The 25,928-nt window shown below is 48.6% G+C and overlaps 11 protein-coding genes across 11 annotated transcripts; 9 read left to right on the forward strand and 2 right to left on the reverse strand.

Moving 5' to 3' along the window:
- Nucleotide 1: 1 nt before the first annotated feature.
- RhiXN_10548 (Retrotransposable element Tf2 protein) lies at nt 2-1,934 on the forward strand (the record flags this gene model as incomplete). Its single annotated transcript, XM_043330364.1, has 2 exons — nt 2-1,629; nt 1,901-1,934. 2 exons carry the CDS (start codon nt 2-4, stop codon nt 1,932-1,934), a joined length of 1,662 nt encoding a protein of 553 aa, XP_043184461.1.
- Nucleotides 1,935-2,398: 464 nt separating this feature from the next.
- On the reverse strand, nt 2,399-3,235 carry RhiXN_10549 (uncharacterized protein; the record flags this gene model as incomplete). The annotated part of the gene is made up of 2 exons (XM_043330365.1): nt 2,399-3,106; nt 3,179-3,235. 2 exons carry the CDS (start codon nt 3,233-3,235, stop codon nt 2,399-2,401), a joined length of 765 nt encoding a protein of 254 aa, XP_043184462.1.
- Nucleotides 3,236-3,268: 33 nt separating this feature from the next.
- RhiXN_10550 (uncharacterized protein) lies at nt 3,269-4,797 on the reverse strand (the record flags this gene model as incomplete). Its single annotated transcript, XM_043330366.1, has 6 exons — nt 3,269-3,288; nt 3,340-3,499; nt 3,558-3,653; nt 3,706-4,178; nt 4,232-4,588; nt 4,632-4,797. The coding sequence occupies 6 exons, from the start codon at nt 4,795-4,797 to the stop codon at nt 3,269-3,271; spliced, it is 1,272 nt and encodes a 423-aa protein (XP_043184463.1).
- Nucleotides 4,798-5,410: 613 nt separating this feature from the next.
- On the forward strand, nt 5,411-7,003 carry RhiXN_10551 (Transposase family tnp2; the record flags this gene model as incomplete). Its single annotated transcript, XM_043330367.1, has 4 exons — nt 5,411-5,513; nt 5,589-5,634; nt 5,686-6,230; nt 6,288-7,003. 4 exons carry the CDS (start codon nt 5,411-5,413, stop codon nt 7,001-7,003), a joined length of 1,410 nt encoding a protein of 469 aa, XP_043184464.1.
- A 1,051-nt stretch (nt 7,004-8,054) lies between these two features.
- RhiXN_10552 (Retrotransposon-derived protein PEG10) lies at nt 8,055-9,242 on the forward strand (the record flags this gene model as incomplete). The annotated part of the gene is made up of 1 exon (XM_043330368.1): nt 8,055-9,242. The coding sequence occupies one exon, from the start codon at nt 8,055-8,057 to the stop codon at nt 9,240-9,242; it is 1,188 nt and encodes a 395-aa protein (XP_043184465.1).
- A 113-nt stretch (nt 9,243-9,355) lies between these two features.
- Nucleotides 9,356-12,655, forward strand: RhiXN_10553 (Retrotransposable element Tf2 protein; the record flags this gene model as incomplete). The annotated part of the gene is made up of 1 exon (XM_043330369.1): nt 9,356-12,655. One exon carries the CDS (start codon nt 9,356-9,358, stop codon nt 12,653-12,655), a length of 3,300 nt encoding a protein of 1,099 aa, XP_043184466.1.
- Nucleotides 12,656-13,691: 1,036 nt separating this feature from the next.
- On the forward strand, nt 13,692-15,184 carry RhiXN_10554 (Transposase family Tnp2 protein; the record flags this gene model as incomplete). The annotated part of the gene is made up of 3 exons (XM_043330370.1): nt 13,692-14,092; nt 14,377-14,731; nt 14,786-15,184. 3 exons carry the CDS (start codon nt 13,692-13,694, stop codon nt 15,182-15,184), a joined length of 1,155 nt encoding a protein of 384 aa, XP_043184467.1.
- A 79-nt stretch (nt 15,185-15,263) lies between these two features.
- On the forward strand, nt 15,264-17,452 carry RhiXN_10555 (Retrotransposable element Tf2 protein; the record flags this gene model as incomplete). Its single annotated transcript, XM_043330371.1, has 3 exons — nt 15,264-15,295; nt 16,205-17,003; nt 17,096-17,452. 3 exons carry the CDS (start codon nt 15,264-15,266, stop codon nt 17,450-17,452), a joined length of 1,188 nt encoding a protein of 395 aa, XP_043184468.1.
- A 1,194-nt stretch (nt 17,453-18,646) lies between these two features.
- Nucleotides 18,647-19,999, forward strand: RhiXN_10556 (Retrotransposable element Tf2 protein; the record flags this gene model as incomplete). The annotated part of the gene is made up of 3 exons (XM_043330372.1): nt 18,647-19,081; nt 19,184-19,606; nt 19,637-19,999. 3 exons carry the CDS (start codon nt 18,647-18,649, stop codon nt 19,997-19,999), a joined length of 1,221 nt encoding a protein of 406 aa, XP_043184469.1.
- A 239-nt stretch (nt 20,000-20,238) lies between these two features.
- RhiXN_10557 (Reverse transcriptase (RNA-dependent DNA polymerase)) lies at nt 20,239-21,060 on the forward strand (the record flags this gene model as incomplete). Its single annotated transcript, XM_043330373.1, has 1 exon — nt 20,239-21,060. One exon carries the CDS (start codon nt 20,239-20,241, stop codon nt 21,058-21,060), a length of 822 nt encoding a protein of 273 aa, XP_043184470.1.
- A 1,991-nt stretch (nt 21,061-23,051) lies between these two features.
- RhiXN_10558 (Retrotransposable element Tf2 protein) lies at nt 23,052-25,463 on the forward strand (the record flags this gene model as incomplete). The annotated part of the gene is made up of 2 exons (XM_043330374.1): nt 23,052-23,767; nt 23,810-25,463. The coding sequence occupies 2 exons, from the start codon at nt 23,052-23,054 to the stop codon at nt 25,461-25,463; spliced, it is 2,370 nt and encodes a 789-aa protein (XP_043184471.1).
- Between the last annotated feature and the right edge of the window lie 465 nt (nt 25,464-25,928).

Raw genomic sequence — 25,928 nt, forward strand, 5'->3', positions numbered from 1 at the left:
CATGGACATTAGTAATAGTTGTATAGAAGTCTGTCATGTATCTACTGCTTCCAAATTGTCACCCCTTTTTACCATCTCTATACAACTAAAGCAAGCGGAACCATTAGAAGTCCTGATTGATTCAGGCGCAACATCCTCATTCATGCACCCCCGCACCGCGGAATCACTCTGCCTCCCGCTCATTGATCTCCCCACACCACAAACCGTAACTATGCTTGATGGGTTGAGCCCCCAGGCTGGCAAAATCTGGAAGAAGGCAACTCTAACCTTCTCCCTTGATGGCAAACAAATGACCAAGACCTTCCTCATTTGCAATACAGGGTCTCACGCTGCCATCCTGGGATTGAAATGGCTAGACGCACATAATCCGGAGATTGATTGGAATTCACGTACTCTCTCCTTTCCCCACACACCTCCAGAACACATGGTCATTGCCAAAGAAGAGGAAGCCAATAAAAACCCCCTTGAAGGAGTCCCCCCTGAATACCACCAATACGCCAAGGTATTTGGGGAAGAGGAATTCAACAAGCTTCCTCCACACAGGCACTACAACATTGGGATTGAACTCACAGAAGAAAGCCCCTTAAACTCTCCTCTCTATAGCATGATGGATGCCAAATCCGCTATGCTCAAAGACTGGCTCAGGGATGAGTTGAAGGCTGGCAAAATCCACCCAAGCAAATCTTCTATCAGTTCACCCGTGATGTTTGTACCCAAGAAGGATGGTTCCCGCCAATTGGTTGTTGATTACCGCCGCCTCAATAACCGGACAAAAAAGAACATCTACCCATTACCCTGCCCCAGTGACCTAATGGCCCAGCTCTGTGGTGCCAAGGTTTTCACCAAACTAGACCTGAGGTGGGGTTACAACAACGTCCGTGTCAAAGAAGGTGATGAATGGAAAACAGCTTTCCGCACCAAGTACGGCCTTTACAAATCCCTGGTCATGACCTTTGGCTTAACCAATGCTCCTGCAGCCTTCCAACACTTCATGAACAAACTGTTCAAGGACCTGTTAGACGTTTGCGTCATCATCTATCTAGATGACATCCTAATTTACTCAAAGGATGACGCATCTCACACCCAACACGTCCACAAGGCCTTACATTGTCTGATGGAAAACCAATTGTTCTGCAAGGTGTCCAAATGTACATTCCATGTCACTTCTGTGGAATACTTAGGGATAATTGTGTCAGATAAGGGCTTCAGTCTGGACAAGCTAAAGATCCAAGTGGTCCAAGAATGGCCCATGCCCACTAAAGTCAAAGAGGTGCAGTCTTTCCTTGGATTTGCCAACTTTCTCCGTTGGTTTGTTGCCAACTTTAGCCACATGGCAAGACCCCTCCACAACCTGGTCAAGAAGGACACGCCATGGAAATGGGACACTAGAGAACAAGAAGCATTCCAGGGACTGAAAGATGCCATCACCAACGCTCTGGTCCTCTGTCACGCCAACCCAACTAAACCATATTTCCTGGAAACAGATGCATCCGGCGCAGCCTTGGGTTCCATACTCAGCCAACAACAGGAAGATGGTTGCCTACATCCTCTTGCTCTGAATGAAAACGGGATGCTGAAACCTCAGATGAAATGGGTTTGGGGATTTGGGCTACTTTTTGCATCAGAATGGTATTATATTTGGCACAATAATAAGTGCTTTTTGGGATGTAATGTTAGTATGTTTAGGTGTCCCCTTTTTGGTACAATTTCAAGCGGTCCAAGAGCTGTGTTTTTCTACCTTTTTCCGACAAATCGACATATCTCTAATGTCAGACAATTTGTACGTCCTTGCCCAACCAGTACACATCCAACATTCAGTCTTGTTTTCTGGTACGCCGCATATAGCCCCTTCTGGTACAAATATTACTATCTTCTTGACTCAAGCCCGTGTACGCCATAGGGAAAACCCGCACAAATCAGTAGAGATGACTTGACCAAAACTCATACGTTAGGCGCAACACAAATTGCACAAGATAGTGAGACAAACAAGGGTATATATTCAATGCAATACGTATGGATACCAGCACACACAAATTGAGAAAATCAGACAACACGCGGAAAACGGCTCACAACATGTAAGAGAAAATGGACTGCAAAATTGCGTGTACAACTAGGACGTTTTGAACTGGCAGACAGTAGGATTCAAACGGAAACCACTCCAGTGGGGACTGAAAGAAACGGGTATTCAGTAACAATTCAAGAAAAGAGAAAAAACAAAATTGAGCCAACATATACCTTGTATCCGCAATTATGCACCATTGCCATCACCCTCCGCTTCATGAAAGCTGTTGTCACTCTCATGAGCATCCTCGGGCTCCTCTGGTTCCAGCGGCTCCAAAGGCAGTTGCGCAGCCAGTTTCTTGCCCTTCCCCAAAGGCTTGGACAGCGCGGTGGACTTTCAAAGCGCTGCAGAAGTTTGATCCATGGCAGCAAGAGCAGCATTGCTTGATTGCAAGCCTTGCCTGCGCATCGGACGTTGAACGTTGGGGTTGGGCCCTGGGTGGTTGGCGTGGCAGTTCACAGCATCAGTGGCGTCAACTGGGGGAGGTGTTGGCAGAGGCACCGGCCTCATTTTGGGCCGGATTGACCGCGTACGCAGAGGCGCAGGCGCAGGCTTGCTGTCAGTGGGACCGTTTGGCTTGGCCGTTGAACCATCAGTGGGCGGATTGATGTTTGGAAGCTTGCGCTGGCAAGCTGGAGCAGCAATATCTGGCTCCGTGTTTGTGCTGGTACCGGTGGGCGGCTTGGTCAAAGAGCAGGTAGGGCCAGGCGTAGGACGGGTTTTGGCGGCGGTGCTGGTTGTTGCGCCGTTTGCCTTTGACTTGGCTGGGGCCTTGGGCTTGGGGGCGGGTTTGGATTTGGGCTTGGGCTTGGGTTTAGGCTTGGGTTTGGGTTCAGACTTGGGTTTGAGCTTGAGTTTGAGCTTGGGTTCAGGCAAAGGCGGGAGCTTGGTCTTGCAAGCCCTCTTGGGCTGGGGGAAGGATGCGGAGGCAAGGGGATCAGGAGGGAGCACCAAGTTACAAATGGGCGCGTCTGGTGATTCCTCTTGACAACGCTTGAGCTGGGAAGCCGGTTGTGGATTGGCATAGGAGCCAGTAGACACCGGCTGAGTTTGACGCAGACATGGGAGCTTGACATGAGCTTGCAAGATTGGCACTGAGCAATGTAACGCACTTACAAGTTCAGCCTTGATCTTTTGCCGGGGTTGCTTGGGCTCCGTGTTGTTGAGGTCCATAGTAGCAACATTAGCAGGCTCAACCAAATTGAATCAAGCCAAGGCAGGGTTGTCTGTGAGAATGCGTTACCTAAGACCAACACAACCCCCATAATTGGACTTACCTAGATTGGTGTTGTCTAAAGCAAGTTCCAGAGCGAGTGCCTGCTCCTCCACTTTGCGCTTGGCTTGTAGTCTGTGGCCACGCCGGTGGTTGAACTTTGTTTGAAGAAGCCGGGTTGTTGCCCAGCAATCTTTGAAGTTCAGTAAGCCCAGGATACGTTTCTCGAGCCACAAAAACAATGAGAAGATAGAACATGTTGACCAAGAATATAAGACTCACAATGCGGCTTCCAAGAGCCAGATGGTTGCCGCTTTGCCGCTTCCAGATCTTGGTAAAATTGAACCCACAGAGGCCGGCCACTTGCCGTGCTGCATCCTACAATGAACAAGGTAAGTGTCAATGAATCAATGTATGAACAAACGCTAACCTGCATGTTGAGCCAAGTCTCCCAATCCGTTGCGCCAAGTCCATAGCGGATCCGGGCAATTGTGCAATTGGTGTCCTTCTCCGGAAACAGGATCCACCAAGGAGCATTGACTCCCACAATGGGTGGGAGATCTCCAGGCCTCTTGGCGGGTTGATCCGTGACAGGAGCTGGACGGGGGTTGGTGTGAAGACAAGCGCTGGATGGGCCGGGACCGTCAATCGGGCAAGAGGGATTGGCCGTGCAAGAGGCGTTGGCCGTGCAAGGAGCGTCAACGGAACGGCAAGGGATGGGCGTACAAGAGGTGTCATGTGGTTGGGCTACGTTGGCAGCAGCGCAAACAGCGGTGGCGCAGGAGGTGGATGCCAAGCCAGATGCGCCAGGAGTTGCGCCCAACATGCGGTCAAGTTGACGCATCATTTTTTTGTGTTCAATATGGGACTGCTCAATTGCAGCCTTCAGCTTGCGGATCTCATCTGACATTTTTGAGTGTGTTGGCGGACAATAACGCATAGGCAAGGCAACTCACCAGATTGGGCATCACAAACGGCACGCAAGGTGCGTGGGTCGTCTTCCTTGGCTGGGTCTGGCTTGGCGTAGTCGTCGTAGTCACCTTTGTTGTTGTAAGGCCAATATTTGGCCAAGTCTTGACCCTCCGCGTCCAAGTTGTAGCTGTCGTTGTTGTCACCCTCCTTGTCCTGCAAGTGCAATGTGACCAGTTGGCCTTTGGCCTTTGCCAGGGTGAGCTGTACGTTATGGGTTTGTTTTTGGCGTTCATTGTCGTGATCCCAGACGCCGCGGGGGCGGGTAGGAGCTTTGCCCTTGCCTTTTGTGTTTTTTGCGTTGGTCATAGCGTTTGAGAGACAAAAAAAAAGGGGATGAGGCACTGGAGTGAGCAGGAGTATTAGAAAAGCAAGAGTTCAGCTTACCTTGTGTACGAGCAACGGGACCATATAGGGCTGGGGACACAACTGCACCACATATTGTCGTGGTCAAGTTGCTGTTTGGTTGGATGAGACTCCCTCCAATCCGGAGGGAGTCCTGACCCGGTAACCGGAGCCCAACAATTGGCCGGAGTAAGAGGGCTGTGTGCATAGCAACAGCGTCCGGCTCCAGTCAGCACCGGGGTATCAAAACAAGACAATTTTTACCAGATTTTGTATGATACCTGTTGCTCTGCTTGCAATTGAAGGCTATTTGGTACGTACCTTGGTGGTTTTTGGGGGCATTGCTAACCTGTTGCATTACAGGTTCTAAGGGGCCAAGGGACTTGTCCCTGATTATGTGAGTGGTTGTATGCAAACATGCCACATCACCTACCACAACATCCCTCTGACTCAACGCTGCCCAGCAAGGCTCCCTCCCGTTGTAATGGCCATTACCGCCGTCAATTGCATTGACCACCAACACGTCAACAACAACAACAACAACAACACAACAACAACAACAACGTCCACAACGAGCTTGTCCACACTCCTACTGTGAAACTCCCCTATGCCAATCTCCTCAAACTTGTTTACAGCGTGAGTGATACACCGGTAAGATAAGTTTTTCCTGTTTCAATTATCCTCTTGGTTCAACGCTAACCTCACACTGAGCTCCACAGTGCTTTTGGTTGCGGAGGGGCTCTTGCCTCTGCAATTGTTCACTGTTTTTGGTCACAGCCGCTCTTACTTGTCCGACTCAGCCGAGATGCGCCTTTGGGCCTATGCTTGTTGCTCCCACGTCCTCTTTGGCTGCCGCTTTGCCATCCTACCCCCTGCCCAACTCATCCTTGTTTACCTCTGGGTGTCTCAGCCTACGCAGCAGCGGTAGGATTTTTTTGTTTTAACCGTTTCCAGAGGTTGACCAAATTGTATTAGAGGACGTCTAGCAGTATGGATCAGCATTAACCCTACACCTCCCTGAGCCGCACTTGCTCTTGTTCTCTGTGTACGTCTTATATATATTTTATCCCAAATTTTAGTGCTAATAACCTTGTAGTATGACATGCAGCAAACAACATTGTTCCGGGAGCAAGTGCTTTGTCTCCCTACGCACCATCTGCCGCCATCTCAAGCACGGGTGCAACCGTCAACGGCAACAACACTCTTGCCTGGTTGCCGCCACCAATGCCATTATTGAGCGTGCTTTGAACAAAGGTTGCGTTTGTCTGGACCCAAACCCACGACCTCCTACCCGTCTGTCTCGCCACTATGGTTGGCATGAGCCTCCGCGTAGCCCGCCTCCTCCTGCGCTGCGTGACCGCTTGGCTTGCCCACCCAATGACCCGCTGGCGGAGCTCCCTTGGTACTCTCCAGAGGTTGCACATCCGGATTTTTGTCATGACACCTTTGGTGTTGGTCCTGGTCCCGCCTCCCGTAGCGCCTCTCCTCAATTTGCACCCCAAGTCCCCAGACCCCCTCCAGTTGACAAAGATGACAAAGGTGCCCAGTATACGTTGCGCAATGCCTTTCCTTGGCTTGACAACCTGAATGCCAAAGAGTACCTTGTGAACAAGTTCCTCTTTCAGCTTGTGCATACGGTTGGTAAGTATTTCCCATTAACCTAAGTCAAATTAGAACCAAACTGATTTGTTTTCCTAGACCACAAACTTCCTGACCACCAACAACTTCTTGTCCAGGTGTTCAACCTCAAGGTCTTGACAGACATCAGTGGTATATCCTACAGCAAGCTCCGCCGCGCCTTCCCCAACCAACTTGGCAATCTCCCCACAGAGTCCAAGCTCCAAACTTGCATTGGGGTTATCTCAGGCTTACGTGGGAGTGGCGTTGACTGTTGCATTAACTTGTGTGCTGCATATACTGGTGCTTACGCCAATGAGGTGATATGCCTGTATTGCTCTGAGCCACGCTACCAACCCAACCCTTGCCGCCCTGATTGCTGTATTCCACGTTGGCAATTCCAATACATCCCCCTTGTGCTGCAGCTCATTGCCTACTACCAAAACCCCCTCATGGCACGCAGTATGCAATATTGCTTGGAACGGCGGAGGTCACCGGACTTATTATTGGACATCTTTGATGGCTCATTCTACCGCCAGTTGCTGGGCCGTTGTGTTACTGTTGGGGCTGAGACCCTTGACCACCACTACTTTTCTAAGCCAACGGACGTGGCTCTAGGTTTATCAACAGACGGCTTTGGGCCCTTCAAATCCTGCAAGCAAACCTGCTGGCCTCTGATTCTCTTTAACTACAACCTTCCACCCTCAATTCGTACGCAACTGCAGCACATCCTGTGCATTGGGGTTATCCCTGGTCCAAATGCACCAAAAGAGCTCACAACTGTTATAACCTCCTAACATATACCATTAGAATCGCACGATTTTTCTAATATTTTTAGTATTTTTTACGGACTCAATATCTCATGTTTTTCAATCACGTGATCTCGGCGCTTATTCATGCCAAGATGCCGTGCCAAGGGCGCTTAGGAGAAATCCACGCTTCTGCGCAGCCCGCAGCACGCTTCTCATTTGTCTTCTGTACTTCTTTTCTCACACGCACAGACCATGTAGATAGTGTGCTTTATCTATATATACAGCAGGGAAATCGCTTGGAAACCCCAAGTCGATTTTACCTCGTCTCTTACTCATTAGAGAAGGTACCCATCCAGCTAAGTAGCCGGCCCTAAGTAGTTCACAGACGTTCACCACCCCCTTTACCTACCACACCTCCCAGGCCTCAGGCCCTATTGTCGACAGTAGTTAGAAGTAGAAGTGCCTTAGGCGCTATTAGTATAGCCTTAGATAGTTATCTTACATAAGCTAGTGTAGTAGTACGGCCTTAAGCGCCCGTTTTCACCAGCGTGTACCCACCTTACAGTGGTGTACAACATTGTAAAATTGACTTCTTGTAGGCTTGTTCGACAAGGAGAGGATCCCCTGTACTAGCACAAGGGAAATCACGTGATCAGGGCCACCTTGCGGGGTAGAATAATCAAAAACCCCCCACCCTCACGTAGTACCAAATTGCTATAAGGCAGAAGGACTCTAATCCCCCGCATACCACGTGTTTTGCTGGAACACAGTAGTTAGCAACCTTAGTCAGCTGAAACACCCGCTTGTAGAAAACCCGCTCATATCACGATTGCCAGATCTGTTGATTTGTTGTAGGGACTATTCAACGCTAGGTGCTTGACGCAAAGGTTTAGCGCCCACCCACTACACAAAAACCGCTCATAAGTCCTGTATCAGGCAACCCATTCCCCCACGCCGTTTCACAATTCCATCCACACGCTCTGGCGTCCCACACCCATACTCCCGTCCCCCCAGTTGCTCCTCTCAACGTTCCGTGGCAACCCACTCCCAACCACCCTCTCGCGGCCCATCACCCTCTCCGCAACACTTGCCCGGAATGGAACCGGAGCCGACCACTGCCGCTCTCCTTGAGGCTATCCTCAACCTCACCAACCAAGTTGGGTCCTTGCAGGCCCAAATATCATCCCAAGGCCAACAGCTCGCAGAGCTCAAAGCCATATGCAAGGAAACCAACAACCTTGTTGGTGACAAAGACCAGGGCGGAGCCCAAACCAAGCCTGGCCCATCGACTGGGCCTATCACCCCTCCTACCCATTCAGGGGGGGAAGCTCACACTCCAGGCACGGTTAGGCCTGGGCTCAAAGCCCCATTCCGCCCCTCAAGAGGAACAGGTTTTGATTCAGAGGACGAGGAACCAAGGCTCCCCAAAAAGGAGCCTCAAGGAACGCCTAGAAGGCACTTGGGGTATCTCACTCCCTTTGACGCAGGGTCCAGCGTAAAACAACCCAAGATGGACCTCCCCAAACCCTTTAAAGGTGACACCAGGGGACGAAAAGCCACTCAGTGGCTCGATCGAATGATGCTATGGGTAGCTCTCCATTGCAATCAGTTCGACGAGGAAGAACAGATGGTTGTGTGGATTTTATACCACATGACAGACAAGGCCGCTGACTGGGCCCTCCCCATCATTGGGAACATCATCAAGGGCAAGGGTAACCCTCCTACCACCATCCAGGCCCTAACAGCCAAATTCAAGGAAGCCTTTGCCAATCCCGACGCCAAACAAGCCACCGCTAGGAAAATTGCTGCGCTCACTCAGACAACCACTACGTCTGAGTATGTTACCGAGTTCCGCAATCTTATGGCAGAACTTGATTGGAACACTGAGGCGTACATTGCCCAGTTTGTGCGCGGTCTTCACTGGAAGGTGAAGGAACTCCTGTCCACCAAGGACAATATCCCGGACGACGACCTTGAGGCTATATTTGCTGCCTCCGTCAAAATAGACAACATTTGTTGGGAAAACGAGGAGAACCGACCCAAGAAAACCCCCGCTAAGTCCCCGGTTTCCACAGCCACCACTTCCACCACCACCACTCAACGGGTCCGCTTATCAGAGGATCCTAACTACGTCACTCCGGAGGAAAGGGACCGCCGCCGCGCATCTGGGCTGTGCGTCAAATGTGGGCAGAAGGGCCATGGAATCAAGCAGTGTCCCAATGGTTGGAAGGCCACTCCCAAAGAAACTGCCAAGGTGGCCCAGGACAAGTCGGAAAAAGAGTAAGGCCAAGAGCTACCGTCAAGCCCTTGGTCTCTAATTTAGAATTGCATGTATCAGTCTCAGAATTTGTAAATATTGCAACGGACTTGAACAAAAAACCCCTACTCTTTCTTGACATGATACTGCGTGACTACCCAACGGACCCTATCAAAACCCTCATTGACTCCGGCGCCACCTCCAATTTTATATCCCCCACTCTAGTAGAAAAACTGAAAATCCCAAAAACCCTACTTGAAAATCCACGGGTAGTGAGGATGTTAGATGGTACCATATCTCAGACTGGTCGCATATGGCACCAGGTTCAACTTGCGGTCTCGGCCAATGGCCATCTCCACCACATTCCCTTCCTTGTTTGCCCCATAGGCAACACCCCGGCTATCCTTGGCATGACCTGGCTCACATCAGAATCCCCCCTAATCAACTGGCAACAGGGGCTTGTCACATTCCCAGAACAAGTTCAAATTGCCTCTGAGGAAGAAGCGGATCCTGACCCCTTGGCAGACCTCCCTACCCAATACCATGAGTTTGCGAGAGTATTTGGCGAAGAAGAATTTAAGGTCCTTCCCCCCCACAGGGAATATGACATTTCCATTGACCTACTTCCTGACGCCAAACTCTCACCCGGACCTATTTATGGCATGACCAATGCAGAATCCAGGGCGCTGAAACAACACATTGACAAGGAGCTAGCAACGGGCAAGATCCGTCCTAGTACCTCCTCAGCAGGCGCTCCGGTCATGTTTGTAAAAAAGGCAGATGGCTCCCTCAGACTGGTTGTTGATTATAGGAAGTTGAACAAGGTCACTCATAAAAACGTCTACCCTCTCCCTAGGCAAGATGACCTTATGGCCAAACTAAGGAACGCAAAACTCTTCACCAAGTTGGATCTTTGTTGGGGTTATAACAACGTCAGAATTAAAGAAGGCAATGAGTGGAAGACGGCCTTTAGGACCAAGTATGGGCTATTTGAATACCTAGTCATGCCCTTTGGCCTCACCAACGCCCCGGCCGCCTTCCAACATTTCATGAATGACTTGTTCAGGGACCTCATTGACGTCACAGTGGTAATCTACTTGGATGATATCCTCATCTTCTCAGAGAACCCCGAGAAGCACCCGGAACACGTTAGGGAAGTCCTATTGAGGCTAATGAAAAACCAGTTGTTTTGCAAGCTCTCTAAATGTCACTTCCACGTCACTACAGTCGACTACCTTGGCATTGTCATATCCCCGACAGGTTTCTCCATGGACCAGAAGAAGATTGAGGCAGTTACATCATGGCCCCAACCTAAAACAGTCAAACAGGTGCAGGCCTTCCTGGGATTTGTGAACTACCTCTGCCAATTCATCCCCCACTTCAGTTCCGTAGCTTGCCCCCTTCACAATCTCACAAAAAAGGAAACCCCATGGTCCTGGGGAACCCAAGAAGAGGAAGCCTTCCAGGAGTTGAAGTCCCTAGTCACCCGCTCCCTGGTCTTAATTCATTCAAACCCAGATCTCCCCTATTACCTAGAAACAGATGCGTCAGGTGTAGCCATGGGAGCCATCCTGAGCCAACGAGGGGAAGATAACCGCCTTCATCCAATTGCCTACATGTCCAAGTCATTCTCAGGGGCAGAAGCCAATTATGACACCCACGATAAGGAACTCCTGGCAATAATTAAGGCACTGGAAGAATGGCGGATATTCTTAGAAGCCACAGACAAGGCAATCCAGGTCTTCACAGATCACAGGAACCTGGAATACTGGATGCAGGCCAGGACGTTCAACCAAAGGCACGCCAGATGGCGCATATTCCTGAGTGATTTCAATTTTGAGATCCATTATCGCCCAGGAAAGCAATCGGGGAAACCAGACGCCCTATCAAGGAGGGCGGACTACGTAGAATCCACCCAGGACCCAGAGGTTATGCTACCGGCCAAGGTCTTTGCCAATACGTCCGAAGAGGAGCTGGAAATAGTCACGGAAATCCGTTCCAGACTAAAAGAGGACCCATCAATTGAGCCAATCATTCAATTCCTAACAGAGGATGCGGAAAATGCACCTCTGTCTATCCAAAAGGCTTACCAAGATTACGATTGGGAGGAAAACCTTCTCTGGTATCAAGGAAAATTAGTGGTCCCTGACTCTGAAGCCCTGAAAGAGCAATTACTGAGGGAATTCCACAACTCCCCCCTAGCAGGTCACCCAGGCCAGCAAAGGACCCTAGAGCTCTTGAGCCGCAACTACTGGTGGCCGGGAATGAAGTCATCCGCCAAGGAATGGGTGGAATGCTGCCCCACTTGTCAAGCCAATCGTCGCGCCCATAATCCGGTCATAGCCCTAAAACCCTTAGAAGTTCCCCCCTTTCCATTTCACACCATCTCCTATGACTTCATCACGGGTTTTCCCAAGTCAGAAGGACATGATGCAATCCTGGTAGTTATTGACTCGTTCTCCAAGTTAGGCCACTTCATCCCTACCTCAAAAAAGGTTTCAGCAAAAGGGTTGGCTGATCTCTTTGTCTCCCACATTTGGAAACTTCATGGGCTCCCCGTCAAAACTATATCAGATCGAGGAACTACATTCACAGGGAAATTCCTTAGGGCTCTCTACCAACAACAATTAGGAATTAAACCTTCCTTCTCCTCGGCCTATCACCCTGAATCAGACGGCCAGACGGAACGTGTCAACCAATTTATCGAGTTCTACCTAAGGTCTTATGTAGCAGCGGATCATTCAGATTGGGTTAAGTGGTTACCACTTGCGGAGTATGCCTATAACAACGCCAAGCACTCAGCTACTGGAAAAACCCCATTCGAATTAATTTATGGCAGAAACCCAATCATGAATCTGTCAAACATCCCTGCAAACGTCCCAGAAGCAGACCTCGTGGCAGACACCCTGGCCAGGGAATGGAAGGAAGCCGAAGCAGCCCTCAGGATGAGCAAAGAACGGATGACAAAGGATAAAGGAACAGTCCCGGAATACTCAATAGGAGAAAAAGTCTGGCTAGATGGAAAAAACGTAGAACTTAGGACAAATTCCAACAAGTTAGACCCCAAGCAACTAGGTCCCTTTGAGGTATTAGAGAAGGTATCCAGTCACGAGTACCGCCTCAAACTACCGGAAACCCTTAAAATCCACAACGTATTCTATGTGGGTTTGTTATCCAGAGTACACATATCCCCAAGTCAACCATTTCCAGAAAGACCCCCTCCTGAAACAATAGAAGGGGAAGAAGAGTATGAGGTGGAAAAAATCATCGACTCCAAAAGACAACAGGGGAAATGGTTCTACCTAATCAAATGGAAGGGTTATGGCCCGGAAGACAATTCCTGGGAACCGGAAGAACTCCTAGAGCACAGCCAAGAGGAAATCCAACAATTCAACAAGTCACGACTGAAAAAGGCTCGTGACTCCGCCAAGAGCCTTTAAGGGGGGGCAATGTTATAACCTCCTAACATATACCATTAGAATCGCACGATTTTTCTAATATTTTTAGTATTTTTTACGGACTCAATATCTCATGTTTTTCAATCACGTGATCTCGGCGCTTATTCATGCCGAGATGCCGTGCCAAGGGCGCTTAGGAGAAATCCACGCTTCTGCGCAGCCCGCAGCACGCTTCTCATTTGTCTTCTGTACTTCTTTTCTCACACGCACAGACCATGTAGATAGTGTGCTTTATCTATATATACAGCAGGGAAATCGCTTGGAAACCCCAAGTTGATTTTACCTCATCTCTTACTCATTAGAGAAGGTACCCATCCAGCTAAGTAGCCGGCCCTAAGTAGTTCACAGACGTTCACCACCCCCTTTACCTACCACACCTCCCAGGCCTCAGGCCCTATTGTTGACAGTAGTTAGAAGTAGAAGTGCCTTAGGCGCTATTAGTATAGCCTTAGATAGTTATCTTACATAAGCTAGTGTAGTAGTACGGCCTTAAGCGCCCGTTTTCACCAGCGTGTACCCACCTTACAGTGGTGTACAACAACAACTTACCTCAAACCCCTTATCACCAAGCTTGAAGATCTGGCATGTGGCATTCCTGCCTTCAATGTTGTTGACGGTCATACATTCTCCCTCCGCGCCTACCTGCTCACGGCCTTTGGTGATATGCCAGCTATGGCCAAGCTGATGTCTATGAAAGGCCCAAACGGTAAATTCCCATGCCGTGCGTGCAAGATTGAGGGCGTAAACCAGGGAGGGGCGGCGTGGCAAAAATACCCTCTATGTTCCCCTTTCCCGACCCTTTGTCCCACGTGCCGAGATCCAACGTTATGATCCTCTCAACCTACCTTGCCGCTCTCATGCCAACCATGTTCAGCAGGCACTTGATGTTCAGGGTGCAGTCAATGACCCTGCTGAGCAGGTCCTCTCACGCAACACCAGTGTTAATGGACTTTTGCCCCTTGCACATCTGGCCTTGCTGGAGTTCCCTACCTTGTTCCCACATGATTTTATGCATGTGATGTTTGAGAACATTCTCCCAACACTCATAGGGCTCTGGACTAGGCGTGGTCAATGGTCAACATTTGGATCCAACAACAAGGACTACCAACTACTGGATGAGGTCTGGACTGCGGTTGGTGTTGCATGCGCTGATAGTGGTGACACAATTCCAGCAGCGTTTGGTTGTTGCATACCAAACCTTGACACCAAACCACAAGAGACCACATTGGAGAGCATGTTGCTCTTTGCAACGCTCATTGGTCCTGCTCTCCTCCATTGCCGCTTTGTGCGCCCCCGCTACTACCACCACTTTGTTTGGCTGGTCAAGCTGATCAAGCTGTGCATTGGACTTGATGTCAGGCGTGTTGATGTAGATGAGATCCGGCAAGGGTTTGCGCAGTGGGTGCAGGACTACAAGAGGTACAAATTCCCTGATGTATTATATTGGTTTCTTGGCGCTGATAAACAATTGCCGTGGCATATAGATACTATTATTGAGACAACCGTACCCGTCTTCCAGCTTGTACACTCCCCCTCCACGCTCTCCTTCACATAGCCAACGACATTGAGGCAATGGGTCCCGTGTGGTGCTATTGGGCTTTTCCAATGGAGCGGTTCTGCGGTGCCATTGGTCGTGCCAACAAAAGCCAACGTTACCCTTACTCAAGCATCAATTGACATGTGCTCCAACTATCTCAGCTCAGTCAGATCAAGCACTTGTATGGCCTTGCAGAGGAGCTGGATCTCAAGATGCGTCAAGAGAACATTGCAACAGGTACACGCTACAACGCGTACAAAGATCTTGTCTTTGTGAAGCCTAGGCGTGAGCGCCCTATTCAGGGTCCCTTGATCCGCAAGGTTGCTGAGTTCATTTCTACTCAAATCCCTGTCAGTGCCGCTTTCATCCAGAACAAGCTATTCAACTGCCCATTTGTTGCCTGGGGCAAGATGCAGCGGATCACTAGGAATGAGGCAGGCAATGTCACTGGCGGGGATCTCATTCAGGGGGACCATATTGTGGCTAACAACTGCAAGTTGCGTGATGCCTTGCACGTCATGGTAGGTTTTTTTTATGCAAGTATTCTTGTCACTAACCCCTTGGCTATTCTGTAGTACTGGTCAGTTAACTCACACTGGCAATGGGTTAGAGGTCCAGCTGTGGTTCTTGACGAGGAGACATTTGGCTACAGTTGTGCTGAACAATTCCTTGTGATTGACGCAGCTTTCCTGCGGCACGTTACCAAGTGTGCTGGTGTGTTTTATCCACATCTAGATGACCTTGTGCTTGCCGTTGTATCCCCAATTCCCTATCTCTGCCACATTGCCTCATCTGGAATTACCCAGTACAGCCTAAGGGGTGGCAGATATGTCTCACCTGAGATCCTTGATGCGTCAAAGATTGATTGCTTGGTTGGGCGTGTGCAATTGCCACTTGGTGCGTTGTACATCGTCCAACGTGACACAGCAGTTGGGCAGCTTGACATGTTGGATGAGGTTGTTAATCCCAATTAAGGTAAGTGAGCTTTTAATGTATCGTCATTGCACTTTGGTTCTTGTACGTATCTACAAAGAGCAATCTCATGAGTCCTCAATGCTACAATTTGTCTCTGATGTCCACGGTCTGTGAGTTTTTTGACCAAATGTCAATTCTGGGTTTGGCTTTTGGCAAGACACGTAATTTTTGGCAACGTCCTAGTTTGTGTCATGCCCTAGAGGCGTGACCACCTTAAAATCCACTAAGTCGAAGAAATAGTGAATATATGCGCTATTTTCATGAAGATTTAGGGATATATGCATCTTTATGCTATTTAGGCGCTGAGCGCTTATTATGTAATCTCATCACATGACCTTTAGTCATGTGATCTTGTTTTCTTATCTCTGGTCATGTGACCTTATCTTTGTTATGATATTTGTACATGTAATTACTCTTCCCCTTCTCTGTGAATATATAAGGAGGGTTCTGAGAGCCTTAAGCCTCAGAACTTGACCTCTTATCCCCATCCAACACTACTACCCTAAGACATACACTTAAGAGTATTGCCTGAGAGCATACCAGTCCCTGTCAAAGGTCCTTTGCCCAGCTATCTTTATAGCATAGTGCACACTTACTGTATTGGTCTTGTCCAACCCCTTATCTGGCAGTTGCCTTGAGCTCTGTTAGATCCTACTAGCTGATAAGTCCTATATTAGGCAATAGCTTGTTAGGTTTACCCTGTGGTAGTTGTTGGCTCTGACAGATTGAGTTTGATTGAGATGAGTACAATTCATCCTGGACTAATTAGAACATACAGGATTGGCCTAAGGTAATTGCACGCACATGGTCAGTACAATATGTCCTGGTTATGTTGAAACTATTTCTGGTACGGTCTGTTTGAAAACTGGTACATTAGTGTGGTCCTCTTTTAGTCTGTTTCCTACCATACAAAACGTACCAAAAACCAGTACGTCAAACGTACTAAAAACTGTTTGTAACTTTGCCGCTCTGAGTAAACTCTATTTCATCCAAACTTTCAGCAGGTTGATTTCATACAGTGTTGGGCTCCTGTTGGAATCATTCAAAGGGGCAGAGCAGAACTATGACACCCACAACAAGGAGCTTCTAGCAATCATCCGCTCCTTTGAGTATTGGCGTATCTTCTTGGAGGGAACGGCTCATCCCATCACGGTCTTCACCAATCACCGGAACTTAGAATATTGGAAAGAGTCAAGGACCTTTAACCAGCGCCATGCACAATGGCACCTCCTTCTAGCCAGATACAATTTCCAAATTGTCTACCGTCCAGGAAAGCAGTCAGGGAAGCCAGACGCACTCTCACGCCACTTGGACCATGCTGATATTCCTCCTGCTGACCAAACAATGCTCCCAGACCCAGTATTTGCAAACACAGCCCTAATCACACCAGGGAAGGAACTCCAGCGTCAAATTGAATCCGCCCTAAACAAAGACAAGTCTCTGGAGGAAATCCTGCAGTTCCTCCAGAATGAGTCCAAGGCCCTGCCATCAATCAAATGCGCCTTCAAAGATTACCAAATGGAGGCTGGCTTATTGTTTTACCAGGGACGCATTGTAGTACCCAATGTTGGAACACTGAGAACGGATCTACTTTGCATATTCCACAATAGCCCACTGGCTGGTCACCCAGGAAGACAACAAACCCTAGAGCTTATCTCAAGAAACTATTACTGGCCTGGGATCCGCTTGGACACATACTGGCATGTGGACTCCTGTGAAACTTGTCAACGCATTTGCAAGCCAAAATACGCTTCCATTCCCCTGCAACCGCTGGAGTTACCATCCAGACCCTGGCAACACATTTCCTATGACATGATTGTGGACTTACCCAAGGATGGGGGAACAATTCCATCTTAGTCATTGTGGATAGTTTCAGCAAATACGTCATACTGATTGAATGCTCCAAAAAGCTCAAGGCACCCAAGTTAGCAGACCTATTCCTGCAACATGTGTGGAAACGCTACGGAATGCCTGAGAAGACAGTATTGGATTGTGGAAGGGTCTTTAATAACAAATTCCTTAAAGCACTGTACCAGCGCCTAGGAATAGACCCCCACTTCTCTTTGGCTTATCACCCCCAAAGCAACAGCCAGACGGAACAAGTCAATCCCACAGTTGAACACTTCCTGCGGGCTTACTCTGGAGTCAATCAGAAGGACTGGGTTAGGTGGCTGCCAATGGCGGAGTTTGCCTACAATAATGCAGTACATAGCAGCACTGGCAAATCCCCCTTCAAGGCGTTATACGGCTGGGAACCTACCAACTAGAACTTCCCCCAACAATGCGGATCCATAATGTTTTCTACGTGGGATTACTGTTGAAAGTCAAACAAGACAGTAACCAAGCTTTTGAAAATTGCCCGCTGTTGTAGACACACTTGATACCAGGGAATTTATTCCTATTTTCTCAATTTTAAACAAAGGCAAACGGACAACATTTTCAATCACGTGACTTTGGCGCTTATACCATACGCTAAGCGCCAAGCCACGTCCCCATCCACGCTTACCTCAGCATACATAGCCACCTCCACCTGATGACATCATTATGACACGTCAGTGACACATATGCATGAGTAAGGACAACTGCGGATTGGGGTTCTTATTTGATACGGTATTGCACATAGTAGTATTTGTAATTAGGTAGCTCTGTAATATATAAGGAGGCCAACCAACCATGGTAACACCCAGGTCAATTACCTCTTGTTGCATCCCACATTGTACAAGGGCCTTACAGCCCAGCAAACCTCTACTTAGATACTTAGCCTACACCGCCTTAAGCGGCTTCTGCGTTGTACTTACCTAGCTTGCCATTGCCCTTACGGCTTTGGTCACCGTAGTATAGCTGGTTGTTGTTGTAGGATAGCTTGCCACCGCCTTACGCGGTTCCTACTTAGTTACATCCGGCCGCAAGCGCCCTCCTCCTCAATGTCCTTACAGACGTCTAGGACACTAGGTAATCAACCTTAAGTTGGTTGCAAACCGTGCCCACCAAGCACACCCCACTCAGTCTCAACAAACAAGAAGGTCCCCTGTACTAGCACAAGGGAAATCACCTGATTGGGCTTGCCTTTTGCTATCAATAATCAAACTAGCGTTGGCCCCAGGTAGTACCAAATTGCTATAAGGCAGACGGATTCTGATTGTCCGCGTACCACCAGTCACCGCACCCTTTGTCAGCAGAGCTAGTCAGCAGATCCACCCGCTTGCAGAAAACCCGTTCCACATCACGCCTGTACACGGCAGCTGATTGGTCAATAGGGACTGTCCAACGCTAGGCAGTTGACGCAAGCTCTTAGCGCCAGTACAATAAAGCGCCCCATAAGTCCTGATACAGGCACCCTTGGCTACACAGCCCCCATTTTTCCCATCTTGCCCACCATTACCTCCCGTACCCCCTCTTGCGCTTCCTCCCGCGCCTCCCAGCGCACTGCTTCCCACCAAGGCCGTTCATATCCTCATGAAATGGCAACCCGTTCCTGGAGCTCCGCTTGTCCCCAATCCCCTCTCAATCAAGGACAGTTGGGACCCACTCTTCCGGCAACTGCCGTTGAGTCAACAAGCCTCAAACCAGAGGTCTACAGGGAAATTTCCCTCAGCCAAGCAATTTCCCTTATCTTGGGATTGCAAAACCAAGTCCTCCGGCTCAAGCGGGAACTTGAAGAAACCAAGGAAGCAACAAAGGAAGCCCAAGACTGGATGGGAGCAGTCAATCAAGCCCTCACTTGCATTGAGGCTAGGGGTGGAGCCCCACATACACCAGAAGACCGGAAACCCCCGGCAGTCAAGGCCACGCCCAGGCCCTTACCAAAAACCAACACTTTTCCAGCGCCTAGCGCACCCCTTGTTGCCTGGGCCAATCCCAGCAAAGCTCCCCCTACCTTTGCCCAACCAACCCCAGTCCAGGCCCCCCCAAGAAGCTATACTCCCCCTCTGCCTTTGCCTATCTGACTCCGCTCCCCCCAAGTCCCACAACCAGCGGCCCCTGTAGCTGCTTATCAGGCCCTGGTCAAAGTGGACCACCCTGACGCCTATACAGGGAAGATAGGGAACAAAGCCCGCCAATGGCTCACGCGGATGTTGGCATGGGTACGTCTAAACCAACGGATGTTCCCCACGGACCAGGAGGTCCTGTTGTTCCTCCTGATGAACATGAAGGACGTAGCAGGAGCCTGGGCTCACCCCCACCTCAATCAACTTGGGTCCCACAGGGCCCTGATCCAAACAGTTGACAAGTTCAGGACGGAGTTCTTGGCTGCATTTGGGAACCCCAATGCCACGCAAGCTGCCAAGCAGCAAATTACACAACTTACTCAGACAGGAACCTGTGCTGAGTACATCACAAAGTTTAGGACCATTACCATGGACCTAGACTGGAACAACGCCGCCCTTTGTGGGCAATTTGCACGTGGCCTCCACTGGGAGGTCAGCCGCCTCATTGCCACTTGAGAACAGCGCCCCACAACACTCCTTGAGCTGCAAAATGCGGCTCTGGTCCTTGATAACGCCCTCTGTGAGGAGCATGCCAGCCACCCGCCTAAGGGTAATAAGTCTGGAACCTTGTCCACCCCCAATAGGGGGGCAAGTACCGGCCAACAGGCCACAAGACCAGGGTGCCTCTCCAGCAACCCCAACTTTGTCTCCAAGGAGGAACAAAACCGCCGCAGGGCTGAAGGCCTATGCATCAAGTGCGGCAAATTGGGCCACAAATTTGCGGAATGCTGCACTGGCTGGAAAGCTATGCCTAAGGAGGAAGGCGTCAAGAAAGAAGCCGCCAAGGTTGGCAAAGAGTCTGGACCCGAATTGGGAAAAGACTAAGGGTACCTGCTGCCGCGCGCAAGGACCCCAAGGACTCTGGTTGTATAAAAATATGTAATATATCAAGTAGCTCAAATAGAATCTCCCCACTCTTCACCATTTCTATTACACCAGAGAAACAAGCGGAAAACTTAGAAGTCCTGATAGATTCAGGCGCCACCTCCTCATTTCTACACCCCCGCACAGCGGAACTACTCTGCCTCCCTCTTATAGACCTTCTGTACCCCCGCACTGTTACCATGCTTGATGGGTCAAGCCCCCAGGCTGGCAAAATCTGGAAGAAGGCATTCCTGACCTTCTCCCTTGATGGCAAGAAAATGACCAAGACCTTCCTTGTATGTAACACAGGGTCTCACGCCGCCATCTTGGGATTGAAATGGTTGGGTGCACACAACCCGGAAATTGATTGGAATATGCGCACTCTCACCTTCCCTCATGCACCTCCCAACAATGTGGCCATTGCCAAAGAGGAAGAAGCAGATAAGGACCCCCTTGAAGGAGTACCCTCCAAGTACCATCAATATGCTAAGGTATTTGGAGAAGAAGAATTCAACAAACTTCCTCCCCACAGGCACTACAACATTGGCATAGAACTTACAGAAGAAGGACCCTTGAACTTGCCCTTATACAGCATGACCAATGCTGAATCTACCACACTCAAGGACTGGCTCAGGGACAAGCTCAAGGCTGGAAAGATTTGTCCCAGCAAATTGTCTATCAGCTCCCCTGTCATGTTTGTGCCCAAAAAAGATGGATCCCGCTGTCTTGTAGTAGATTACCGTTGCCTAAACAACCAGACCAAGAAAAATGTGTACCCGTTACCCCGTCCAGACAACCTCATGGCCCAACTCCAAGGTGCCAAGGTCTTCACCAAGTTAGACCTAAGATGGGGCTACAACAACATCCGCGTTAAGGAGGGTGACAAATGGAAAACTGCGTTCTGCACTAAGTATGCCCTGTACAAATCCCTTGTCATGACCTTTTGTTATGGATATGACGTTTCTTCTTTAATCTGTACTTATTTTATTAATTACACTAGTAACCTCACAGTAAACAAATGAGATAAAGATGCGAACTGAGGTTTTCAAGGTCCCTCTATCCAATAGTGACCTTTACAAAACCTACAAACCTCTGGAATACCCTTAATATGCAATGCCTTTTGCATATATGCTGTTTTCTCACTCATTTAAATATATATAAATTCAGCTGAGTGGATAAACAGTAACAAGTAATATTTCTCTTGTTTGTAGTATTTATTATTCAAGATTCTATCTTGTGGCTACACACAGAAATATTCAGGGTCCCCCCTGTCGCATAGGCAAGTGCTCCGGCGCTTAATCAGCCCTTAAGCGCCGACGCACTAAATGCGCCTTTTCTCCATCACCCGGGCATCCCACACTGCCGAATCGCTTGCGCTTAGGTGCGCATGTTTGTGCGCTCCAGAACGCTGGGTCAAACTCCCAAAACGGACAACATTTGGCTGAGTTATGCCCCATTTACTGCAAGTACCCAAGGCAGAGGTATCCTACCTTTGGGACTGTTTACTCCAAGATGAAACACTTAGCCTTGGGACATCTAAGGACCCACACAGGTAAATAATGCCTTGGGGCAAACATTGCCTTGGGGCAAATATTAGGATCTGTTGTTTGTTTACTATTGTTACAACCTCCTAACATATACCATTAGAATCGCCTGAATTTTCTCTTATTTTTAGTATTTTTTACGGACTAGATATCTTACTTTTTTCGATCACGTGATCTCGGCGCTTATTATGCCGAGATGCCGCGCCGAGATGCCGTGCCAAGGGCGCTTAAGAGGAATCCACGCTTCTGCGCAGCCCGCAGCACGCTTCTTATTTGTCTTATGTACTTCTTTCTCTCACGCGCACGGACCATGTAGATAGTACGATTTGTCTATATATACAGCAGGGAAATCGCTTGGAACCACCAAGTCAATTTTACCTCGTCTCTTACTCATTAGAGAAGGTATTCAGCCAGCTAAGTAGCAGGCCCCCTAAGTAGTTCACACGCTCACCCCTCTATATTCACCTACCACACCTCCCAGGCCTAAGGCCCCATCGTCTGCAGCAGATAGAAGTAGAGCGCCTCACGCGTTTTAGTAGTATAGCCTAGAGTAAGATTACATAAGCAGTGTCTGTAGTAGTTACGGCCTTAAGCGCCCACCACTAGCGAGTACCCACCTTACAGTGGTGTACGACAACTATGTACCAAAGTATTGGCTCCCTCAAGTGTTTCAGTTGCCACATGTACCTCCTGTACCCCTTCTTGGTATCAATCATGTATCTACTTGTTTGTGCGCCTTCTCAGGGTATAAAAGGACCCTGTGAAGACGCTTCTAATGCATCCATTTATCCACTCTTATATATTGACATATACACACAAGCCTTTAACAGCTTATCTGCGCATTTACTTTAGTGATTGACTCACTGTAAATAGCATAGGAGGTTATTTGGCACACTAAGACCATAGGCCAGTCCCAACAGATACAGGGTAACCTATTAGTGTACTTACTGCAACCCTGTGCCCCTTGACTGTCACAGTTGTTGAGTTCAACATTGAGTATAGTGCAACAATACTGTAAGGATTGTTGTGATTGAGTGATAGTGTTTCAATCCACCATAACCCCTATATTGTAGATATCTTTACCTGCAATATCTCATAAATCCTAGATATATTTTAGGTAAACCCCATAAGTCTTAAGTCTTACTTAAGCATATATAAGTCCTATACCTATTAGGCCAATCCTATAAATCCTGTACATTAGTCAGGTAACCCTCTTACTTAAGTCTAAGGTACTATACATAACCAACCACCTGCACTTCATAGTTGCTAGACTATTTGTTAGGAGTTGTTATTCCTGATAATCTAGCCTATATTGTGCATATATTCTGTGCATATATTCTGATTCTTAATACTAGTTCTTAGTTATTCTCATATACATTTTGTATATAGTAATTCTTTCTTACTCCTGTACTTACACAACTCTTAACACCTTTGGCCTGACCAATGCCCCTGCCTCATTCCAACATTTCATGAACAACCTGCTCAAGGACCTGTTGGATGTATGTGTCATCATCTACCTTGATGACATCTTGATCTACTCAAAAGATGACGCATCCCACACACAGCATGTCCATGAGGTTCTGCGGCGCTTACTGGAAAACCAACTGTTCTGCAAGGCCTCAAAATGTACATTCCACGTCTCCTCCGTAGAATACTTGGGAATCATTGTATTGGATAAAGGGTTTAGTCTGGATAAGCTCAAAATCCAGGCAGTACAAGAGTGGCCAAACCCTACCAAGGTTAAAGAAGTCCAGTCATTCCTTGGGTTTGCCAACTTCCTTTGCCAATTTGTTGCCAACTTTAGTCACCTGGCCAGACCACTACATGATCTGGTCAAAAAGGATACAGCATGGAATTGGGGTTCCAAGGAACAGGAGGCTTTCCAGAACCTGAAGAACGCAATCACTAGCGCACCAGTACTCTGTCATGTGGACCCTACCAAACCATACTTCTTGGAAATGGATGCTTCTGGCGCAGCCCTAGGATCTATACTCAGTCAACGGCAGGAAGACGGACGCCTCCACCCTCTTGGCTTCCTATCCAAGTCATTCAAAGGGGCTGAGCAGAACTACAACACACATGACAAGGAGCTCTTAGCAATCATCTGCTCCTTTGAGTATTGGCGTATCTTCCTGGAAGGGACCCCTCACCCAATCACAGTCTTCACCAATCACCAGAACCTGGAGTACTGGAAGGAATCCTGAACATTCAACCGCCGCCATGCCAGATGGCACCTACTACTAGCTGGCTATAACTTCCAGATTGTGTACAGGCCTGGAAAACAATCAGGAAAACCAGATGCCTTGTCACAGCAAGCGGATCATGCAGATATTCCACCAGAACCCCAGTCTATGTTACCAGACCCAGTGTTTGCCAATATTGCCCTAGTCACCCCAGAGAAGGAGCTGCAACAACAAATTGAGTCATCCCTAGATCAAGACAAGTCCCTGGAGGAAATCCTCCAATTCCTGCAGAACAAGTCCAAAGCACCCCCCTCCATCAAACGCGCGTTTAAGGACTATGAAATGGAGGCTGGACTGCTCTTCTATCAAGGACAAATTGTAGTCCCTGACGTTGGAACACTGAGAACAGACCTACTCCACATCTTCCATGATAGCCCCTTGGCAGGACACCCAGGAAGACAGCAAACTCTAGAACTGATCTCAAGGGATTACTACTGGCCCGGGATCCATGCCAACACATACTGGCACATGGACTCCTGTGAAACATGTCAACGGGTAAGGAAGCCCAGATACGCATCAATACCGCCTCAACCCCTTGAGCTTCCTAGTAGACCATGGCAACACGTATCCTATGATATGATAGTGGACCTACCCAAGGACGGAAATTTTGACTCAATCCTGGTCATTATTGACAGCTTCACCAAGTACGGTATCTTCATCAAATGCTCCAAAAAACTCAAAGCACCCAAACTAGCGGAGTTATTCTTGGAACATGTATGGAAACAACATGGAATCCCAGAAAAGACGGTTTTGGATAGGGGAAGGGTCTTCAATAACAAATTCCTGAGGGCATTGTACAAACGCCTAGGAATAGACCCCCACTTCTCTTCTGCGTATCACCCTCAGAGCAATGGCCAGACAGAACAAGTGAATCCCTCAATAGAACATTTTCTTAGAGTGTACTCAGGGGTTAACCAAAGGGACTGGACCAGATGGCTCCCCATGGCAGAATTTGCGTATAACAATGCAGTACATAGCAGTACAGGGAAGACGCCATTCAAAGCCCTATATGGTCAGGAACCCACCTTAACTCCGTCCAATGTCCCCACGGACGTACCAGAGGCCAATGATCTTGCTGCAACCATGGAGGAGCAGTGGAAGGAAGTTGAGGCCGCTCTCCAGCAATCCAAACTACAGATGGTTGTTGGAGAATCAGGAAATCCCTTGGAGTTTGAACTAGGAGAGGAAGCATGGCTCAACGCCAAGAATGTCAACCTCAAGACTCTAAGTCCTAAGCTAACGGAACAACACTTAGGACCATTCAGGGTCATCAAAAAAATCTCCGACCGCGCTTACCGGCTTGAACTCCCGCCAACCATGCGCATCCACAATGTGTTCTATGTAGGACTACTATCAAAGGTTAAACAGGACAAGAAACATACCTTTGAAAATTGCCCACCACCAGTCACCGTGGATGGAGAAGAAGAATACAAAGTTGAAGGAATAACGGATGCCAAGGAACGCAACGGAAAATGGTTCTTCCAAGTCAAATGGAAGGGGTACGGGTCCAAAGAAAACACATGGGAACCTTGGGAAAACCTGAAAAATGCGGAGAAAATTCTGAGGAAGTACAAAGAAGATATGAAGAAGAAGGCCCTTGGCGCTGCCAAGGCCCTTAGAGGGGGGGCAGTGTTGTAGACACACTCAATACCAGGGAATTTATTCCTATTTTCTCGATTTTAAACAAAGGCAAACGGACAACATTTTCAATCATGTGACTTTGGCGCTTATACCATATGCTAAGCGCCAAGCCACGTCCCCATCCACGCTTACCTCAGCATACATAGCCACCTCCACCTGATGACATCACTATGACACGTCAGTGACACATATGCATGAGTAAGGACAACTGCGGATTGGGGTTCTTATTTGATACGGTATTGCACATAGTAGTATTTGTAATTAGGTAGCTCTGTAATATATAAGGAGGCCAACCAACCATGGTAACACCCAGGTCAATTACCTCTTGTTGCATCCCACATTGTACAAGGGCCTTACAGCCCAGCAAACCTCTACTTAGATACTTAGCCTACACCGCCTTAAGCGGCTTCTGCGTTGTACTTACCTAGCTTGCCATTGCCCTTACGGCTTTGGTCACCGTAG

This window comes from Rhizoctonia solani, chromosome 11 (genome assembly GCF_016906535.1).
Source record: "Rhizoctonia solani chromosome 11, complete sequence".
In the NCBI taxonomy this organism is placed as follows: domain Eukaryota; kingdom Fungi; phylum Basidiomycota; class Agaricomycetes; order Cantharellales; family Ceratobasidiaceae; genus Rhizoctonia; species Rhizoctonia solani.